The sequence below is a fragment of the Motacilla alba genome, chromosome 1 (genome assembly GCF_015832195.1).
Source record: "Motacilla alba alba isolate MOTALB_02 chromosome 1, Motacilla_alba_V1.0_pri, whole genome shotgun sequence".
Lineage (NCBI taxonomy): Eukaryota > Metazoa > Chordata > Aves > Passeriformes > Motacillidae > Motacilla > Motacilla alba.
This window is the reverse complement of record NC_052016.1, coordinates 8,696,254-8,716,089: the sequence shown is the minus strand read 5'-3', so window position 1 is coordinate 8,716,089 and position 19,836 is coordinate 8,696,254. Positions and strand designations below refer to the sequence as shown.

At 57.4% G+C, this 19,836-nt stretch overlaps 1 protein-coding gene across 1 annotated transcript; it reads left to right on the top strand.

Annotated features, from left to right (window-relative positions):
• The first annotated feature begins 13,330 nt into the window (after positions 1-13,330).
• TPBGL (trophoblast glycoprotein like) lies at positions 13,331-15,410 on the top strand. Its single transcript, XM_038137915.1, has one exon. It carries the CDS (start codon positions 13,506-13,508, stop codon positions 14,559-14,561), a length of 1,056 nt encoding a protein of 351 aa, XP_037993843.1. The 5' UTR covers positions 13,331-13,505; the 3' UTR covers positions 14,562-15,410.
• Positions 15,411-19,836: the final 4,426 nt, after the last annotated feature.

Here is a 19,836-nt window from a genome sequence, read left to right as displayed (position 1 = left end):
AACGGGAGGGAATTCCTACCTAGACACTCTTATTTCTACTGCCCTAATTCCTGGAGGTATAAACACAACCCAAAGATGCCTTTTCTTTGTTCCCCTTTTCACATTTTCTGCCACATTTCCCAGCAGTTAAATCTTTGCATTCTCCAAAATGTCTCTAATCCAACTGTCATGAAGAAAGCAGTGGCCATGCCCCTCACTGGGGTCCACAGTAGCAAGCCCCTCTGCTGCGGGACTGTCACTGAGGCAAGGGGGAGCTGGGGTCACTGCAAGCAGCTCCACGCCTCTGATCCCCCACAAGGAAAGCTCTGACAGCCCCACAGCCATCAAGGAGCATGAAATAACTTGGCAATGATCCTATGTCACGAGCAAAGATAACGAAGTTGCAGTCAGATCCTGACAGATAATGCAGGGAAATTCATTTAACAAGTCATGGCTGCTAACGAATCTAACTTCCCCAGCACCTGGGGCACGCTCCATGCCTCTCCATGTGCACAGCAGACACTGAGCAGGTTTATTCCCTTTTTGTAATGCTGAAGCTTCTCCCCAGCTCTTCCTTTGTGCACTACAAATTCTGTACAGCAACAGATCACGACCGAGCTCTGCTGTTTGACATCCACAGTGTTGAGGGAATTGTAGCAGTCAGCTGGAAGCACTGGAATATTGCCTGGGACACAGTTGCTGTTCAGTATGTGGCAGTCAGAGTTTGGGCCTTTTGCTGCAGGGGGTGAGGCTCTCAAAGTCCTCCTCCAAGACTGTACAACTGCCCCTGAATTTCCAGAGAGGTCATCAGACTTTACCAGCAGTGGCATTTACCCAGTGCTCTGCCAGGGGAATGCTGAAGCTCCAGAATGTCACGCTGCGATGCTAAGGCTGTAAAAGCACAGCTTTCCCCCAGATAGATCATATTTCTATGTCACAAGCTAGCAAAGTTGTTTAACTCTGCAGTGCCTGGCAGCAGGGTCACCTTCCCACAACACCAGCAGCAAAGCCAAGTGCAGTCATCCCTCCATTTCCTCTCCTGACCCCAAAGGGGCTTTTCACCCATTCTTGTGCAGGAGCCATAAAATCTTTCAACCCACTTACCTGCTCCTTCTTCCCCCTCACTATCTCTGCCCGGGTGTCTGGCAGAGCTGGAGAGGAAAAGGCTCCAGGGAGAGCTCAGAGCCCTTGCAGGACCTGAAGAGGCTCCAGGAGAGCTGGAGAGGAACTGGGGACAAGGCATGGAGGGACAGGACACAGGGAAAGGCTCCCACTGCCAGAGGGCAGGGATGGATGGGATACTGAGATGGAATTCCTGGCTGTGAGGGCGGGGAGGCCCTGGCACAGGCTTGGAGCAACCTGGGATAGTGGAAGGTGATTTTTAGGGTTTCTTCCAACCCAAGCCCAGGAAGTTTTAGAGAGGCCAGCGTAGCACCTCCCACCCTGTGTGGAGCATCCTCTCCACACAGGGGGCTGCTCCCTCCATCCTGCCCAGAGAGGTGTTCTGCACCTGGCATTTCTGCATGCCCAGAGCTCTGGGGAGGGGGCTGTGCCCGGGGGAGCCCTGAGGGGCCATCGTTTGGGATGGAGGCACATTTCCCAGCAGGCACACAGATCAATCCCTCTGGCTGCTGCTGGGCTGTCAGGCTGATGCAGCACTTTCGTTCCCACTGTGAATTGCTCCCTTCCTCCTCATCCCTCTTTATAATATGCAGGCCTTTTTTTTTCCCCCCTCAGTTGCTTATTCATGCCTTAATGTCACTTGATTTCCAGTGGGCTCTCAGAGCCCTTTCTCTGCATGCTCTGCAACGCTACTGGGGCTTTAAAGCTGTGCTCCCTAAACAACCTCTGCCTGCCTTTCCTGCAGACACCTCACTGAGCCGGGGTTACACAGCTTCCCTTCGTGGATTTGCCATCCAGGTGAACGTGGCCACTGTCAAAGTGGAATGGGAATAGCAGCAAAGCCTTTGGAATACATAAACAGGCTGAGTGAGCCCCTCGTGGTTGCTGCTCAAAGGCAGGGACACCTCCCAGCAGACCAGCTTGAGCAAGGTCTTACCCAGGTCCACAGCCACCCTGAGCAACCTGCTCCAGTATTTCACCATCCTCACAGTAAAGATTTTCTTCCTAATATCCAGCCTGAGCTTCCACTCTCTCAGTTTGTACCCACTGACTGCGGCTCCTGCAGAGCTGGGAGAGTTTTTTTAAGCAGAGCTGGGTCCCAGGAGGTGGGGCTGGCAGAGTCCTCTCTGCCTGACCCAGCTGCAAACAAGGCACCCCTACCCCTGCCCGGCCTTTTGCATGTCTGCTCTGTACAAAGCCCTTTTCATCTCCCAGAGGTGTTCCTGAAAGGATCCTGCTCCTTAAACCTCCACATTTCCCTCCTCCTTTCCAGCAGCTGACTTCCTTTCCTGGATGAGAAGGAAGGAGGGATCACAAACCCTCCCGGGGATATTTATAGTGGTATTTGCTGTATTAAATGGTTAACAGACAGTCTTTCCTTGAGCCATTTGCTTTCCGAGGGATTTATCTAGCTGTTGGTGTGAGGTCTGGTGCACCTCCAGCTTTCACTTCACTAAAATTCCTCCTGTGGGAGCAAGGACTGAGCCTTTGCACATGCCCATGGGTGTTGTTCCTTTTCTGTGGGGCTGACCAGGGATGGATGAAGATAAAGCTCCTATAGAGGCAGCCAAAAGGCCTGTCTAGACTAATGTGATCTTCCAGCTTACTCAGTGAGGCTGTTTTTCCATGCCCAAAGCACAGATATTTTAACTTGCTCCTTAATTTGCTCCTTAAAGCAGTTAGCAGAATTCCAATCATCAATCAGTCCTGGCAGCCTATCCAAAAGGCATGGCCAGGAACTGCGCATTAATTGTGAATGCTTTGCTGAATTTACTGCATGGCAGCACCGAATTTTTCACTCTGAGATGAAGCATGAATATGCTGCTTGGCACAATCAATACTTTTCTGGGTTGCTAGGAAATTATCAGGGACTCAGTGCCCACGCGTGGGGTATTACCACCCTCCCTGGAAGGCACAGAAATGTGTCAGCTCCTTCCCTGCACTGGAGCATCTGTGGGTCAGCCTTGGGAAGAGGCTGGGCACAAAACGGGACCCCGTCAGCCAGGGCATCTCCAGCTGAGACAAAGGAGTCATTATCCCACTCAGCACTGGTCAGGCCACTCCTGGAATACTGTGCTCAGGTTTGGCCCATGCTGTACAGAAAAGCTGTGGGACAGGGCCCAGAGAAAGGCCCCAGAGATGACCCAAGGACTGGGAAAGCAGCCAGGTGAGGAAAGGCTGAGAGCCCTGGGTTTGTCCAGCCTTGAGAAAAGAAGAACATTATCACCATATTCTGGCGTGGCCGCTGAGAAGGTGGAGATTCCCTTGGAAAGAAAAGATAAGGGATGAGGGGTGCAGGTTTTTTTCCCCTGGGGATATTCCAGCTAGACACAAGAGGATAATTTTTCTCAGTGAGAAGAATCAGCCATTGGAATGATCTCCCCAAAGAAGCAGAGGATTTCTTCTGGACACTTTAAAGATTCATCTGTAAGGGTGCTGGGCTGTCTTGTCTCAGAAAGGCTGGACCAGAAGTTCCAGACATTTCTTGGTCAGAGTTGCAGGCATGTTGGTTTTGTAGGACAGACAACAAAAACCTCTCACGTCCCAGAGAATTTTTTTAAGGATCACAGGTGACACTGCTGTGTCCCAAACACATGGGCTTATGCTTTTTTATCCTCGGAGCAGCTGCCAATCCATGCTGCTCCACTGGGAGATGCTCACAGGAGATCCAGAGGCATCGCTCCCTTTTAATCAGCCGTAGCTGGTCAGCTTATTAAATTTTGTTTATCTTAACTGAGCTGCGTTCAGCTTCAATTAAAATTATCCCAAGACTTTGCTCAGCCCTGAACCACGTTGTGAGTCCCCATGGATGTCCAGAGCCTCCTGATGGTGTCACTATGTCCCAGAGGGAGCTGTGTGCTCCTCAGCAGCCCCATCACAGGTCTACTCTCACAGAAAAGCCTGGCCAAAGTCCACGACCTCTTGCTTTGCCCCAAAACTCCGGTCATCAGAGCCTGAGGATTTTGCTGGTCCCATTTCCAGCACTTCAACACTTTGCTGCTCAGCCTAACAGGACAGAGCAGGCATTTTTCATTCATTACAGTAAACAGAGCCTTAATCCAGGCCCTTAAATCTGTCTAGATTTTGAAATAATTATAAGCAGCCTCCTAACTTGTACGAAGTTTGATTTAAGCCTTAATTTAATGGTTTATCTGGAGAGCAGGAAGTAAGCTGCACTGCCAATTAGGAGCCATCTGTTTTCCCCTAATCTTTTGCAGGCCTCAGACCAGTAAACAAGAGCCACCACAGCTGGACCATCACTGGTGCCAGGCGGAAACAACCCACCAGGGCTGCCTCTGGGGACCATGTCCTAGGGTCCTCATGGATAAGCGACCCCTCCCAGCCCTGGGGAGAGCGATGAGTGTGGCAAGGTGGGAGGGGGATGCTCTGGAGAGAGGGTCAGGGACCAGCACAGGTCAGTGCTGGACAGCAGGGAGAGCTTCCTCAACAGAGAGGACAGAGAACATTGCTTTGAGCGGGACCTGACACTGGCACCTGGAAAAAAGCTTCTCTCCAGGGCAGAGGGGTGGGACAACCCTGGCCAACAGGGGCTGGGCAGATTGCTTGTGCAGAAACAGCTGCTTCCCACCCCCATCCTTACAGCAGCCCAAGGAGAAGGTGCCAGGGAGCATCTTCCAGCCTAGAGAGGTGATTGCAGCAGGGAGAGCAGCAGGGCTGCCCGAGGCTGGACAATTCCCTGCCTAGAACAAGACACCAGGGACAGTCATGTGTCCCCAACAGCCAGCACAGGGACATGGCTTTCCCTGCTGCCATTCCCTGCTTGCAGCAGCCTTTGGCTGAGGATGGAGCTGGCATCGGAGCTGGCTCTGCCCCTGGGCCAGCTGGTCCCACGGGGCATCACCAGAGCCAAGCACTTCCAGCAGCTCTGAAATTAATAACAGCTCTGGACAGGAGCACACCAGGTTGTTCACCCCTAAAGCCCTCTCCATGTAGTGGTTTTTCACAAAAACCTCTGTTCTAAGCCCAGCATTTGGGGAGCTCTCTGGGGCTGCTGAGAGGTACCTGCCCTCCCTGGTGCAGGTGCCCTGCACAGGTGATGTCTCCCTCAGCTCCCAGGGCAGCAGCAGCAGGGAGATCCCCAGGAAGGTGATCAGAAATTGCCTTTGAAACGTCAGAAGCTGGGGGCTCTCCCTGCCCCCCCTCCCACGCAGCAGCCCCAGAGCAGCCCTTTGCTTCTCCGAAGGTCTCACTGCAACCTTGATGAAGCTCATTGGGGTTTTATACACCAGCCATCAAACTACCATAAAACAGCAATTAGAGAAGGATCATTTACCAGATGTTATCACCTGCCTTGTCTGCATTTTCTCCTGCAAGACTTCTGGCTGCAGCATTTTGCTGAGGTGCCACCTGTGCCGTCCTTCCCAGGGTGGCAGAGGAAAGCCCCCTCTGCGTGAGGAGCAGCAGAGGGAGAGGACCCAAGGCTCTACCCCCGCCCAGCCTCAGGAAGCTTTGGAGCTCTTTTGCCTGTTTTGGGCTTTAGTTCATGAATCTCCTAAAGTGCACTTTGAGCCAGCAGATTGCTGTGGTTCGTAAAAGAAGATGGGATGAATTTTTCTGGCTGGGTTTTTGCTGCTGTCTCAGGCAGCAGTGCCCAGCCAAGCCCCGGTGCTTTACAGCCCTCACTAATGCACCGGTGCTTCCCAAAGCACACTATTTACGGCCGTGCCACAGCAGGGAAGCTGGAAGGTCCCCACGGCGAGTTATTTATAATCCTGCTGAGCACTGGCCTCTGCTTCTCCCTGTGAGCATCCCCTCTGCAGGCAGGACTTTGAAACATCCCAGTGGGCTCTGTCGTGACTCAGAAATCACCCCAAGGTGTGGGGGCTTTCAGTTCCTCAGGGATTCAGGAAGAATTCCCCATAAAGCTCCTTGCTGGGGCCAGGTTCCCTGCAGAGGAGCTGCTGGATGCTGCACACACACCCTCTCACCAAACCTCAGGTAGACCCAAACCTTGTGAAAGGGCTGTTGCCCGTGGGAGATGAGGAAAAAAGGCTGAGCTATATTGTAGGGTTTCTGGGGACTGTGGGACACTCACACCTCGTGCTCCTCCTTACACTGGGTTCTCCTTGTCTCCCAGGAGGCCACATTTGCTCAGAGCAGGACTGGGACTGGTGAGGGTCACCCCCAGTCACCTTCTGCAAAAAGGAGCCTTGGCAAGGCCATGCCTGCCCTTTTTTTCCCTCTACACTCAGGAGATTATTTATGTCACCTGAATAATGCAAAACCAGGTCCTATCACAGTGCTTCAGCAGCTGGAGGACAGAAATTCCCTGAGGAATTCTCCGTCCTGCCCTCACCATGCCCACAGGAGGAGCTCTGGGTTCAGCTCTGCCATCAAGTATCAAAACCAGGACTTCCCAGCTCCAAGCTCAGAGTGTCTGTGAGCGTTAATTTCATATTCTCCAGGTGCTGTGCACTATCCCAGGTGAGCGTGTAATCTGCCAGATCTCCATTATTAATTGTCAGCTCCAGCGTGAGTAATTGTGACCCTCCCCCACTTCCAAGCTAAGGGAAGTTTATATTTTTCCATTTGCTCAGTGTAGTAACGAGCTCAGCTGGCTGGCAGTGAAAAATACCCAGGGAAGCACATGCTGGAGCAGTGGAGGCAGCTCAGCAGCCTGTCAGCTCCCTGCTCTCTGACTGCATCACCCCCTTGGCTTCCACTTGGCTGGAGAATTTGGGATGCTCAAGCAGCTCTGCATCAGCCACCACCTGGGAATAAAGCTCAGCCCGAGTGGGCTCTGGGAGAAGGTCAGCTCCCCCATGGGCTCCACTGCCATCCTGCTCAGCCTCTTCTCAGCACCAGCGTGGCCCCCGACCCACACCTCCTACTCTGCAAGCGGATTTGAACCCTGAAAAGCAGGAAATAGCAGTTCTCCAAAGAAATGCAGGAAGATAAACAGGCCTGAAGGGCCCAGGGAGGAGGGTGGGAGAGGGGGATCAGTGATGGACAGAGGTGTCTGTTCCCTGCACTCCAGCAATCCAGTTTGTTATCCTTTTGGAATGTATCTTCATGGCCTAGGTTGTCTTATTAAACAGACACACTCTTGCCATTGCAGACTGGCCCTGATGTTGGAGATGACTGGGGGAGATCCAGGAAATACAACGCACATGGCATTTTATAGGCATGTTTTTCTTCTGCTTTTAGCAGCTCAAATACACAAATCACAGAATCCCAGAATGGTTTGGGTCAGAAGGGATCTTAAAGCACATCCATTCCTACCCCTGCAATGGGCAGGGACACTTTCCTCTATTCCAGAGTGCTCCCAGCCCCAATGTTCAGCCTGGCCTTGGACATTCCAGGGGTCCAGGGGCAGCCCCAGATGCTCTGGGCACCCTGTGCCAGGGCCTGCCCACCCTCACTCCCCTTATTAACTCTGTGGCCTCCTCTGGACTTGCTCCATGCCCTTATTCCTGTGCTGGGGCACCAGAACTGTGCACAGAACTCCGGGCACGGTCTCACAGGGGCAGAGTAGAGGGGGAGAATCCAGAGGAATCACAACAGGAGCACCTCCAGGTCAGCAGCCCCCAGCTTTTCCCTTGGAAAGGGGAAAACCCCAGCACTGCCCCATTCCCAGCCTGGCTGCAGGCTGCCCTGGGACACTCTGGCTGCCCAGGCTCGCAGCCAGAGCCCCTCGCTCAGGAAGGAGCCCAAGCAGACCGTGACATGCTACATTTGCCAGAGCCTGAGCCTGAGGCTGGCACAGCTGCCAGGCCCCATCTCCGTGGCTCCGTGTGAGGCTCCCGGGAAAGCTGGGCAGATGAAGGGCTCACTCCTTTGCTCTCTTCCAAAGCAGAGCCGCTCCTGAGCTGTTTGCAGCCAGGTGATGAATTAATGCCTACTCTGGCAGAGCGAGGCTGCAGGAGGAGAAGGGCTCAGAGCCAGCTGGTTTTCCAAGCCCTGTTCTCCTCTCCAGCAGGATGGTGGACCCTGGGATATATCATTAAGGCTGGTACCAGGAAGGTTTGCTTTCATTTGGCATTGTGAGGACCCTTTGGAAGCAGCACGGGAGTCCTCTGCTGTGCAAACCCTGCCTGACTCTTACCAGCCCCTCCTTCATCTCCCAGCACAAGTCTGCTCCACAGATGATCCCATGTCACATCCATAAATTCATTTAATCCCCTTGTCTCTCTGCGCATCAGGTGGGTGCCCATGCCACCCCTTGGGAACATCTGTGGACAACGGGGACAATCCCCCCCAGCTTGGGAATGGGGCCACCTTCAGCCACAGGGCAGTGACTTTTGGGGCCCATATCCAGCCAGCATGGCTCAACAGTTCAGCTGCATCCAAGAGGGATAATACCTCCCAGATCAGGGGCACTCCCAGGCTGTGCGCCAGGGAGAGGACTCTGACTCCTTGGGAGGGTCAGCCCATGCAGGCAGAGGAGCATCACAGGCAAAAACGCTGATGCAGGCAAATCCAGCACGCCATCGGGAGGAAGACTGTGCCCTCCGGACTATTTTTGGTTTGTTTTTGCCAACTCTGGAGCCACTGATCTATGATATTGTCACTGCTGTGACTAAGGGCTCTGCAGTTGGAGTAGCATCGAGCAGGACTTGAAGAGAGGGATGCGCGTGGCTCTCGGGGGACCGGTAATGGGAGAGAGCCCTTCACCTCCTGTTTACACTTTAATGCCCATCCAGGTTATCCATTATTTATTGCTAATGTATTTATAGAGCATTTCCAGCACACGCAGGGCTCTGCGGGCGGCGGGGGAGAGGGTGCCCTCTCCTTCGGATGCCGTGGTTTGAACAGAGCAGTCAAACACCCCCGGGCTCTGCACCCAGCCCTGACGCTCCCGAGGGATTTCTTGTTTCCATGCTGGGCTGGGGTGGCGTTTTCTCCCTTGGGCCCTGGGCACAGCAAAGCCAAACTGTGCCAAGCCTGGCGTTGAGCACCCAAAGCACTGTTCCCTCGGAAGGGAAGCCAGCACAGCCCAGCACTGCAGGGTTCCACTTATCTGGGGTGGAAAAACCACCCTGGTGACTCCAGCTCACCCAGGGGGTCCTGATTCAGGGAGTCCTGCCTTCCCTTGCTCCCTCCACCACTGCAGGAACCAGCTACTGGCTCCGTGGGGCTGTGACCACGAGGAGCAGCCCCCTGGCCCTGCCCACCTGCAGCTGCCCTTGCCAGTCTGCAATGTTTAAGTGCAAAGGCTCTGATACCATCTGAAAACATGCACCAAGCAGCTCAGCCGTGTCCAGTTCCAGCCGGCTCCCTGGATTAGCTCAGGGAATCCATTAGAGGGGCTGGAGCAGTGGCACTGACGGTGCCTGGGCCACCAAAAGGAGCCACCCCGTTCCCTAAGTGACAGATGGGACCTGGCTGGTGCCAGCTGGGACACACGGACAGGGAGCTGTGCAGAGGGAAGAGGAGGCAGTGTGGAGCACCGGCCAGCAGTGGGCCTCTGCCAATCCCAGGGATGAGCTCTTCCTGCAGGGAAAACCATGGCCAGCCACAACCCACAGGGACGTGCTGTCCCCATCTGCTTTTGTCAGCCCAGCCTGGCCTGGCTTTTATTTCCCACTTTTTATCTGCTGGTGCTGGGGAAGGCAATTTCTGCCAGGTCACAGGGAAACAGGTTGGCCATGGGACCAGGCAGGCCCAGCCTGACCTCCAGCCCCAGCACCATCCCTGGAGCAAATAAAAAAATCTGGGAGTTGGCCTCCATTACCCTGAGCCTGGGGATTCTCCCATCTTGGCTTAAAAGCAGATTTCTAAACCTTTTGTAATCCCAAGAGGGTGTGAGCAAGGGAAGGAAAGAAATCACCTAGGAGAAGGCAAAACCGGGACTTCAGTGCCAAACCTCTGCAAACACAGGTGGAAATTATTTTTTTTTTAGTAAAAGAAATGTCATTTCCAACAGTTTCATGGGAGAAACATTGAAAAAAATTATTCCTTATTTTCCAGCATTTTTCTAAGCATGCTCCTGCAGGGAAATGAGCAGTTCCAGTGTCACAGGTGTGGGTTTTAAAGGGATGCTGCTGCCAGCATTGGCTGAGCAAAGGTTAATAGCTGGGTTCAAATGGTGCAGTGTTGGCAGGGACATCTTCCACTGTCCCAGGGTACCCCCAGACCCAGTGTCCAACCTGGCCTTGGGCATTTCCAGCGACCCAGGGGCAGCCACAGCTGCTCTGGGCACCCTGTGCCAGGGCCTGCCTGCCCACCCTGCCAGGGAACGATTCCTTCCCAATATCAAATCTAAACCTATTCTGTCAATTTGAAGCCATTCCCTGGGTCCTGTCCCTGCATGCCTCGTCCCCAGTCCCTCTGCAGCTCTCCTAGAGCCCCTTCAGGCCCTGCAAGGGCTCTGAGCTCTCCCTGGAACCTTCTCCTCTCCAGGTGAGCACCCCCAGCTCTGCCAGCCTGGCTCCAGCCCGGGAGCAGCTCTGGGGCCTCCTCTGGGCTCTCTCCAGCAGCTCCAGGTGCTGCTGCTGTGTCTCCAGGGCTGGGGCAGCTCTGCAGGTGGGGTCTCACCTGGGCACAGGGGCAGAGTCCCCCCCTTCCTGCTGAAAACTGTCGAGTTTTTCTACCACCAACACCCCCGAGGTCCTTCTTCTCAGGGCTGCTCTCCATCTATTCTCTGCCCAGAGGAAGATGAGGAGAGCCTTCAGCCTCAGTTTGCAGCAGCAGGAAACAGAGAGGGATGGAGAGGGAAGGAACGATGCCCTCTACCACTAGAAGGAACCAGCGAAAGCATTCACTGTCTTTTTGCTCCAGCCTTCACTAAAAAGCCATCTGCAAACAAGAGCAGCACCACCAGCAAAAAGCAGCGTGGGACACGGTGGGAGAGGAACCAGAGCTGTGCTTGCACATCCCCAGGGTGCAAAACCCAAAATAACCCGGGCCACCACTGACGAGGGGGGGAAGAGAAGAGATGTCACAGAGCAGGTGTCCTGACAGCAGTTACCAAAGACATGGCACAAGCAATCAATTCTCCTTGGAAGCATCCAGAAGATAACGAGGCAATGAGTAACGGTCTGTATGGAATTGTAGGAACAAATCACATCAGCCTGACCTAATCTCATCCTGAGACATGGCAATGGCAGACGCAATCTCCCGGCCTTTAACCACAGGAAGTCTTCAATGCTGCCTCAAATGCAAAATTATGGTCAGGGGGGATGGTGGAGGAGGCTCTCAAATCGATCCAAGCCCGTCAGGGGTTTGAAGGTCTGTACACAGCGTGTTTGAGGGTCTCCAGGTTCCAGCATGACAGCCGGGAATGAGTAACACCAAGATGGGTGGGTGCTGGGTGCTGGGACCTCGGGAGCTGCGGCACACACTGGCACAGCCCTGGCTCCCCAAAGGCTCACAGCTCTGCTGAGCTGCATGCTGCAACTCCACCGCCCCCAGCCACCCCTGGAGAAGTTCAGGGTGTCTGCAGCAGGCAAGGAAGTCACCATGGTGCCACCAGGCAAGAGCCCCCACGTCCCCAAAGTCACCCAGCTGCAGTATGGTCCTGGAACACCTTCCTCTCCAAACCTTAGAGCATCTCCACCCTTCAAAGTCAGAAGGGTCAGCTGCAGAGAGCCTCATGCTCTCCCACAACCTCTAGCATCACTCAGCTGCCGTGTTTTATGGCTTTTGGATTGGGAGGGAAGGTGCCTGCCTTTTCTCGTGGCACCTCCTTGTCCTAGGAGCCTGAAGAAGGACTGAGAGGTGCCGGGATCTTCACAGCCTGGCTGGCGAGACTTGCCAGGACCTGGTTCACCTGGCCTGACCTCACCCACCCACTGCCTTGTCTTCCAGAGTGCTATCAATTCTTTATATATAGCAATTAAATGTGATAAATGGGCTGCAAAGTGCTATTTTGGGAGAGAGGAGGCTCCATCTGGGAGTGCTGCAGTGCTGGCTCAGCACGACCCACTGCACACCTGGCTCTCCCCACTCAGCCGCCGTGGATGCTGCCCCACACCTCAGTATGTGATGGCACACAGTTATCTGGCATGTTCCCAGGTCTACTTCTCTCCCCCACCCTTCCACAAGCTCCTCTGATTTCTCTGGCTGCTGTTAGACACCGCAACTTTAAATTCAGAGTTTGTCCAATTTCTGGAAGTGCAGCACAGGGTGGTCAGCAGCAGCTCAAGCCACCCAGCCATAGCAGCATTCACAATTCCCCTGGTCCCTGTAAAATTCAGGAGAGCTTCTGGAGAAAGGAACCCCAATAAGAGGGGAAAAGGTCAGGATGAGAGATAAGGACAGGGAGGAGGAGAAAAATCAAGATCCACGAGACCCCCATCCCTGGCAGTGCCCAAGGCCAGGCTGGACGGGGCTTGGAGCAGCCTGGGACAGTGGAAGGTGTCCCTGCCACGGCAGGGGGTGGCACTGGATGCGCTTCAAGATCCCTTCCAACCCAAACCATTCTGGGACTCTGTGTGCCCAGGATGGGGTTTATTTAATGTGACCCCAGCTCAGGTCCATAGAAGTATTTAGATACTGAAGGGGATCCAACTGCTGCTGCATGTGGCTCTGAACACAGCGCTCCCAGTCCCTGGCTGTGCAGCGCTCCATCATCCAAAAATTCTGTGCCCACCCAACACCACCCTCCGTGCCCTGGGGCTTATGATCCCCCCTGTGCCCGCAGCCCTGGGCAGCCCCGGGATGCTGGTGGGGACCAAGCAGGCTTGGAAGCAGGGGGAGATAACCCTGCAATGCTCAGGGATGCTGCGGGGTGTCTGGCTTGAGGGGAAGGTCGGGGAACGGGCACCGGGGCTGGAAGGGGAGTGGGACAACCCCTAGATTCTCCGCGGCTGGAGGTGAGCTGAGACAAGCCCCAGTTCCTTCCTGGAATGGAAGGGGTCTGAGGTAATACCCCGAATCCTCCCAGGGGTGGAAGGCCCCCGTGGCAGCCCCCATTCCCTCCCCAGGGCCGGGGGGGCACCCCGCAGCAGCCCCCCAACGCCCACCTTGCTGGGAAAGGACCGGGACAGCCTCCAAATCCTCCCCGGGCTTGGCGGGGACCGCGGCATCTCCTGATCCCTCCTCGGGTAGCAAGGGGGCTGCGGCAGCCCCGTGCAGTCCCCGGGACCCCGCAGCGGCGGGGGGCTCGGTGGGTTCGGTGCCGAGCCCGGCTCAGCCCGGCCCGGCTCAGCTCCCCCCGACGGCCGCCGCCCGCGGCGCTCCCCAGCCCATCGCGCAGCGCCGGGCAGCCCCAACCTGTCCCCTTCTCTTCCTCCTCCTCCTCCTTCTCCTCCTCCTCGCTCTCCTCCCCTTCCACCCCCCCGGCCCGATTTGGGCAGCGGCGCGGCGGGCGCTGCCGGCAGAGCCGCCGTGTGCGGGCGCGGCGCCGGAGGCAGCTCGGCCCCGGGGGGGCTGCGGCGAGGCAGCGGCGACCGCCCCGCAGCCCCCGGCCCGGCGCGGCGCTGCATGCCCGGGCGGGCAGCATGGCCCGCAGGCAGGCGCGGCCGGCGGGCGGCGGGCGCTGGCTGCCCTGGCTGGGGCTCGCCCTGCTGCCGCTGGCCGTGCCCCCCGCCGCCGCCCCCGCCGCCTGCCCGTCCGCCTGCTACTGCGTGGCCACCCCCGAGCTGGTGCAGTGCCGCTACGAGAGGCTGGAGGAGCCGCCGAGGGAGCTGCCGGCCGCCGTCCACAACCTCAGCATCGCCGGCAGCAACCTGAGCGTCCTGTCCCGCGCCGCCTTCGCCGCCCGCCCGCTGCGCGACCTCCGCCTGCTCCGCCTGCGCCACGACAACATCCACACCATCGAGGACATGGCCCTGCAGGGCCTGCCCGCCCTGCGCACCCTCGACCTGAGCCACAACCCGCTGCTCTCGGTGGCCGCCGGCGCCTTCGCCGGGGCGCCGCTGCTGCGCACGCTGCAGCTGAACCAGGCGCTGCTGGCGGCCCCGCTCGAGGAGCAGCTCGCCCTGGCCGTGCGCAACCTCAGCCTGCGGCGCCTGGAGCTGGCGGGCAACGCGCTGCAGGCGCTGCCGGCCGCCCTGCTGCCGCCCGGCCTGGAGGAGCTGGACCTGCGCAACAACTCGCTGCAGCGGCTGGCGGCCGCCGAGCTGCGCAGCCTGGACGCCCCGGAGCTGCGGGGGCTGCGCCTCAGCCTGGCCTCCAACCCGCTGAGCTGCGACTGCGGCCTGCGGCCCTTCCTGGCCTGGCTGCGCGCCGCCGCCGCCCGCGTGCTCGACGCGCGGAGCCTGCGCTGCGCGGGGCCGCCGGCGCTGCGCGGCACGGCGCTGCTCCGCCTGCGCCCCGAGGCGCTGGCCTGCGCCGGCGGCGAGCCCGCCGAGCTGGAGACCGCCTCCTACGTCTTCTTCGGCATCGTGCTGGCGCTCATCGGCGTCGTGTTCCTCATGGTGCTCTACCTGAACCGCCGCGGCATCAAGCGCTGGCTGCACAACCTGCGCGAGGCGTGCCGCGACCAGATGGAGGGCTACCACTACCGCTACGAGCAGGACGCCGACCCGCGCTGCGCCGGCACGCCCGGCCTCTGAGGGCACCCCCGGGTCTGAGGGCACGCCCGGCCTCTGAGGCCACCCCCTGAGGGCACCCCCGGCCTCTGAGGGCACCCCCGGCACGGCACCCGGCTCGCGGCACCGCCGACGATCGATGTGTGAGGGCGAGCCGGCCTCGGGGTGCGCCACAGCGGGGTGACCCTGCCCGGAGGGCTCGGACCGGCTCCCCCTTGCCGCTCCCTCTCCGGCCCGACGGGTTCCCGCAGGGCAGCAGGCTGGACCGTTCCCCCGTGGCTGTGCCCGCAGGCGGGGAGCACGCCCGGCTCGGCCCCGGAGCACCGGGGAGCTCCCACGCCCGGCTCGGCGCTCGCACCCGGGTGTTGGCTTGGCGCAGCCCGGGAAGCCGCGGGCAATACCTGAAACTGTCCTCCTGGACGTTCCTGGAGCCTCGACTTGACTTTGACCGTGTACAGCTCTCTTTCCTATTAGATTTCTATCTGACAGGCGCAAAGTTTAACTCGATTTCTTTTTGGTTTTTCCCTTTTCTTCTCGCTGCAAAGAGGAGAACGCGTCCAGCTGCTCCCCCCCGGGAAGCGGCGTGCTTTTCCGAGCCCGTTTATCCATTAGGTTTTGTTCAATGACATTTCCAGCTGGTTCTAGGCACAAGGCGATGCAGCTGTAGGAAACGCCTCCGCCGGCTGCGTGCATGTTCCCCGGGGCACGCGGGGGCAGCCCTTTGACTCTAGAATGTAGCGTAGACCTGGCTGTCTCGGCACTTTGTAATTTAAAACGAGCCAAGCAGAAGCTCCCGCCCTAATTCCCCCGCCCGTGTTTGCTTTAGTGCCTGTTACTATATCCTAGAGCAAATATATTGAAAGCTGCACCCACTCCATCGTCTATTTTCTATAAAGCTCCTTGCAAACGATTTCCGAATATCCCCGCGGCTCAGGCGAAGTTACTGTGGTCGGTTTGCCAGAGGAAGGGAGCTCTGGGCTCCTCTGCTTTCATCGGTGCTTAGGAACTTCTCTCGCTGAGCTGGTTTGGTGGCCAGGCATGCAGAGGGGTTTTGCGTGGCTTTTGCACAGATCTCAGCCTCTGCCAGTCCTGATCCTTCCCTGGCAGCAGCACAGGGGCTCGGGAAAATTATCCAGGTAACAGTTTTCTAAAGCAATTTTTCTCTCCCGGGTGCTTTGGTACCTAATTCACGAGGTGCCGGCGCGCTGAGCATCTCCGGCTGCGGGGCTTCCCCAAAGGAAGCTGCAGCTTTCGGAATGTGGCATCTTAAAAATTGCTGAGTTTCGGTGCTGGCAGGAAAAGCGGAGCGTTGCGTTTTGAGGCGGCTGCGTTTGCCTTTCCCCGCGGCGGGAGGCTGCTGCGGGCAGGGCGAGGAGCGCGGCTGCCTCCGGCCGTGCCGGGGCGTTTGCGGGGATGCTCAGGAGCAGCTGGTGCCCGCTGTGCAGGCTCCGAAGTGAGACTTCGGTGGGAGTTGCGTTCCTGGAGCCCGGCTGCGTGTGCAGGGTGGGGAGCACAGTTGTTTCCATGCCGGGCATGCCTGCAGGCTCCGGGAGGGACGCAGCCTGGTGCGGGATCCTTTGCATTTTCCCCCTTTGAAATCCCGGTATCGAGGTGGGTCAGCTGGGAAAGGAGAACAGGACAGAGCCTGCGGCTGGGCTGTGTTCGAGTGGGGATACAGTACTGGGAATCAAAATGATTTTCTGGATGTTCTGAGCTAGTCCTACTGAGCAGGGAGCTGGTTCCTCGTTCTGTCCTGGCTCCTGGGGAGCCCCACGGCTCAGCTCCTTGTGGAACTTGTTGCATTTTGAAGACCTTTTCCTGAGGCTTTCCCCCCATGGTAGGAGCTGGTGGGCTCCGGTGCCACCTTGTCACTCCATGCAGCCAGCTGCAAGGGGAGAGATCTCAGCCTGCCCTCACCTTCACCCACTTCCCCACCCCAGTGCAGCCAAACCGCAGCCCCCGAGCAAAGGATGGGGCCAGCAGGGTGGGCTTGCACATCTGGCAGAGCACACCCCAGCTATGACTGCAGCACCCGTTCATGGGGACGGAGAGGGGGAGCCCTGGTGAGGGTGAGCACGGTGTAGGGAGAAGCCTGGAAGGCTCGGCGGGCCGAAGGGGGGTGTTGGAGCAGGGAGAAGCCCGGAGGAAGCAGGGAGAAGCCTGGAGGGCTCTGCAGGCAGAAAGGGGATGTTGGAGAAGCCTGGAGGGTGCAGGGAGAAGGGGGATGTTGGAGCAGGGAGCACAGCACCAGCCTGGCAGCAGGCACCAGGCTCCGGGGTAGATAACAGGAAGGAAATCGCCCCCAGGCAAAATGAGAAGCGGCCAAACACTCCCTGACCCCAAAGCCCTCTCTCTGAAGGGATGGCTGGTCGGGGCAGCTGGTGGCTCCAGCTTTTCCTGAGGTCAGAGGGATGGAGGTGGTGGCTTTTGGTGCCCAGGGATGAGGACACGTCTCCTTTTGGCACCGAAAGGTTTGGACCATCCTGGCCCTCCAAACTGGGTGCAGTGAGACCCCTCCAGATATGCCAGCCCCCCCAGGGGATGTGCAGGGGCTAGGATGGGGGTGGATAAAGACAACACTGCGGGAGCACAGTTCCTGGGGCTTGTTAGCATCAATATTATTCTGTACAGCACATACCCACACATGACAAAGGAGCAGGAGTAGGGAACCTCTGGATTAGGGCATTGTCAATGAGCTGAGACTCAAAATGTGCTTTTTGGCTTCTCAAAGAAGGCGCTGTGTTTGGAGAACCCCAGCTGCCATCGCATTTACATGCTGTCCCTTTCCATGAAGGAATGTGCACCTCCCACTGTCCCAAGCTCATGGCAGGAGCTGCTGCCCGAGCAGAAAGCCACCCCAGCAGCTCCTGGAGCCGAGGGAAATGCAGGATGGAAACAGCACCCGTGATAGGAACCGAGCAGAGCGTGCTCAGAGCCCCCTGCAGTGGCTCATCACCGAAACGGGGAAAAATGTCAAAAAATGTCTATTTATATGCCCTGCACATGAAATGCCACCGGTGCTTTGCAGCCAGCACAGGCTCTGAGATCTGCTTTTCCTTCCTTATTTTCCAAAGCTCAGATGTTCCCTGGGCCCATCCAGCGGGCAGGCAGGAAGGTTTGGCTGGGGAGGGGGATGTGGGTGGGCAGCCCTGGCTGCACCCAGCCCCCAGAACATCCTGGGGCAGTTCAGGTGCTCGTGTCACCAAACCAGGGTAGCCCCTGGTGGCCCAGGTGCCCAGGGCTGCAGGAAAGAGGCTGAATGTGATTCTCCTTTAGTGCAGAAGAGGCCAAAACTCCCAGCGTGGTGATGGCAGCTGGAACATCACCCTTGTCCTCGCTGAGCACGGGCTGTGGTGCTCCTGCACTGGGGCAGGGAAGAAAATCAGCCACGAGCTGCTTTGTCCGTACAGAAACACAGAAATAATGATAATTAATTCTCCCCAAGTAACTTCACCCCTTACAGCCTACACACCAGGCTCCTTAGTCCTCACGTTCCTTCCTCATTATCACAAATTAACCCAAAGCTTCAGAGGGAGGAAAAAACCCCTCTGCTTCTCAACGATCCCTTTAGGAAAAGCAAGACAGGGACACTGCCTTCATACTTTGGGGAAACTGAGGCACAAAGCAAGCAGGGTGGAGCTCCTGATAGCAGGGAAGGGTTTGCCCAAGGGAAAAACATCACAGAAATGGATTTCAGTCCTCAGCAGGGTTCACTTGAAACACTGGTGGTTCAGGACCACCACGCCCAGCACAGTACTCCGTTTGTCCTTCCTCTGCTTCAAGGGTGGCTCCTGTGCCCTGCCAAAGAGCGTGGGATTGTCAGCAGGGGTTTCTCCTGCTTACCTATGGAGGTTTCTAATTAGCCAGGTTGGGATGTTGCTGGGAGATGGGCGTTCCTTGCTGAGCACAGACCTGTCCCCAGCAGCAAGGAGGGGCGGGAGATGACACCACCAGGGATCCAGGGACTCCTCCTGAAGGACAGGGGCTGGGGACACTCAGCTTGGCCAGGGGGCTCAGGGAGCAGGTTCAAGTCCCTGTGTGTTTTCCCCAAGCCTGGCTCCAGGCAGCCACTCAGGGAGCTGGCACAGCACTGCCCAGGCAGATGGGGAAGGATGTGTTTCCACTAATCTGCCCCAATCTGGATTATTTTTCCAAATAAACCTCTGTTCCCAGCTGTTTTAAGCAAGTTTTTGGCACGCTGGGGACAGGTGGGATTCTGGGGATGAGGGAGAAGCTGGCAGGGGTGGAGGAGATGGAGGGGATAACATCTGCTGGGTGTCCCTGCGCCAGCAGGCTCCCATCATCGGCACAGAGAGGGGAAGTGGATATCTGAGGTGGCTTTGGCAGCACAGCACCCAGATCCTGAGGCTGGGATCATCCACGGGGCCTCGGGCCTTCGCTGATGTTTGCTCCTATCAAAAGCCAGTGGAAAATAACTTGTGTTCAGGGCCTGGTCCCTGAACCCAAAGCAGAGCTGGGATCTGCTGCAGCTCCTGTCAGGATCACACAGCCCAGAAGATGCCTCTGGTGCTGGCTGTCCAGGCTGATCCACGTCAGCCAGTTCTGGGGGGTTTGGGGAGCTCCCAGGGAGGCAGGATCCCCCCAGGGCAGAGCAGAGCAGGCCTCTGTCCTGCCTAAGGACACACGGGCACAGGCAGCCAGCAGAGCTGCTCCTCCTCACGGCACGTGCCCCAGCCACTCGCCAGCCTGACATTTACAAATCCCTATTTTTAGATGATCTTCATCACTTCTAATTGTTCAGGCTGCCCAGCCTCAGAAATGCTGCTCTGCATGGGCAGGATGGATCCCTGAGGCCACTTCTCTCTTCCCTGTGCCTCAGTTTCCCTTTTGGCAAGCTGCGGTTGTGGGTCTCCCTGTGACTCCGGGGACCAGGTTTTGGGGCTGTTGGTTCCACTCCCACCCCAGGCCCTCAGGTGGGATTTCAGGTGCTCCAGCAGGCTCCATACACCCGGGCAGCACTGCTCAGCTTTCCCAGAACAGGACAGCAGGGAGCACCCAGCTCTCAGCCCTTCACCAGCCACGTCCTCCCCCAGCAAGAAGCAGCCGAGCAGGGTGAATCCAGGAGAGACTGGCTCCAGAGAGCCGAGCCCAGGGACAGCCCACACGGGCTGGGCTCAGCCCATTGGTAATTAATTTAGTTACTGAATTAACATTTAAATTGACAAGACCTGAATGGGAAGCCAGCACTGCTGCCTGCCAGGACTCATCAGCTTCCAGCGACCCTGGCTGCTCCCTGGTGGATGTCCCCGGGTCCTGGTGCTCTGCCAGCAGCACCGAG

Coding starts and splice junctions, on each gene's coding strand:
- TPBGL (XM_038137915.1), top strand. CDS start 13,506: ATGGCCCGCAGGCAGGCGCGGCCGGCGGGCGGCGGGCGCTGGCTGCCC.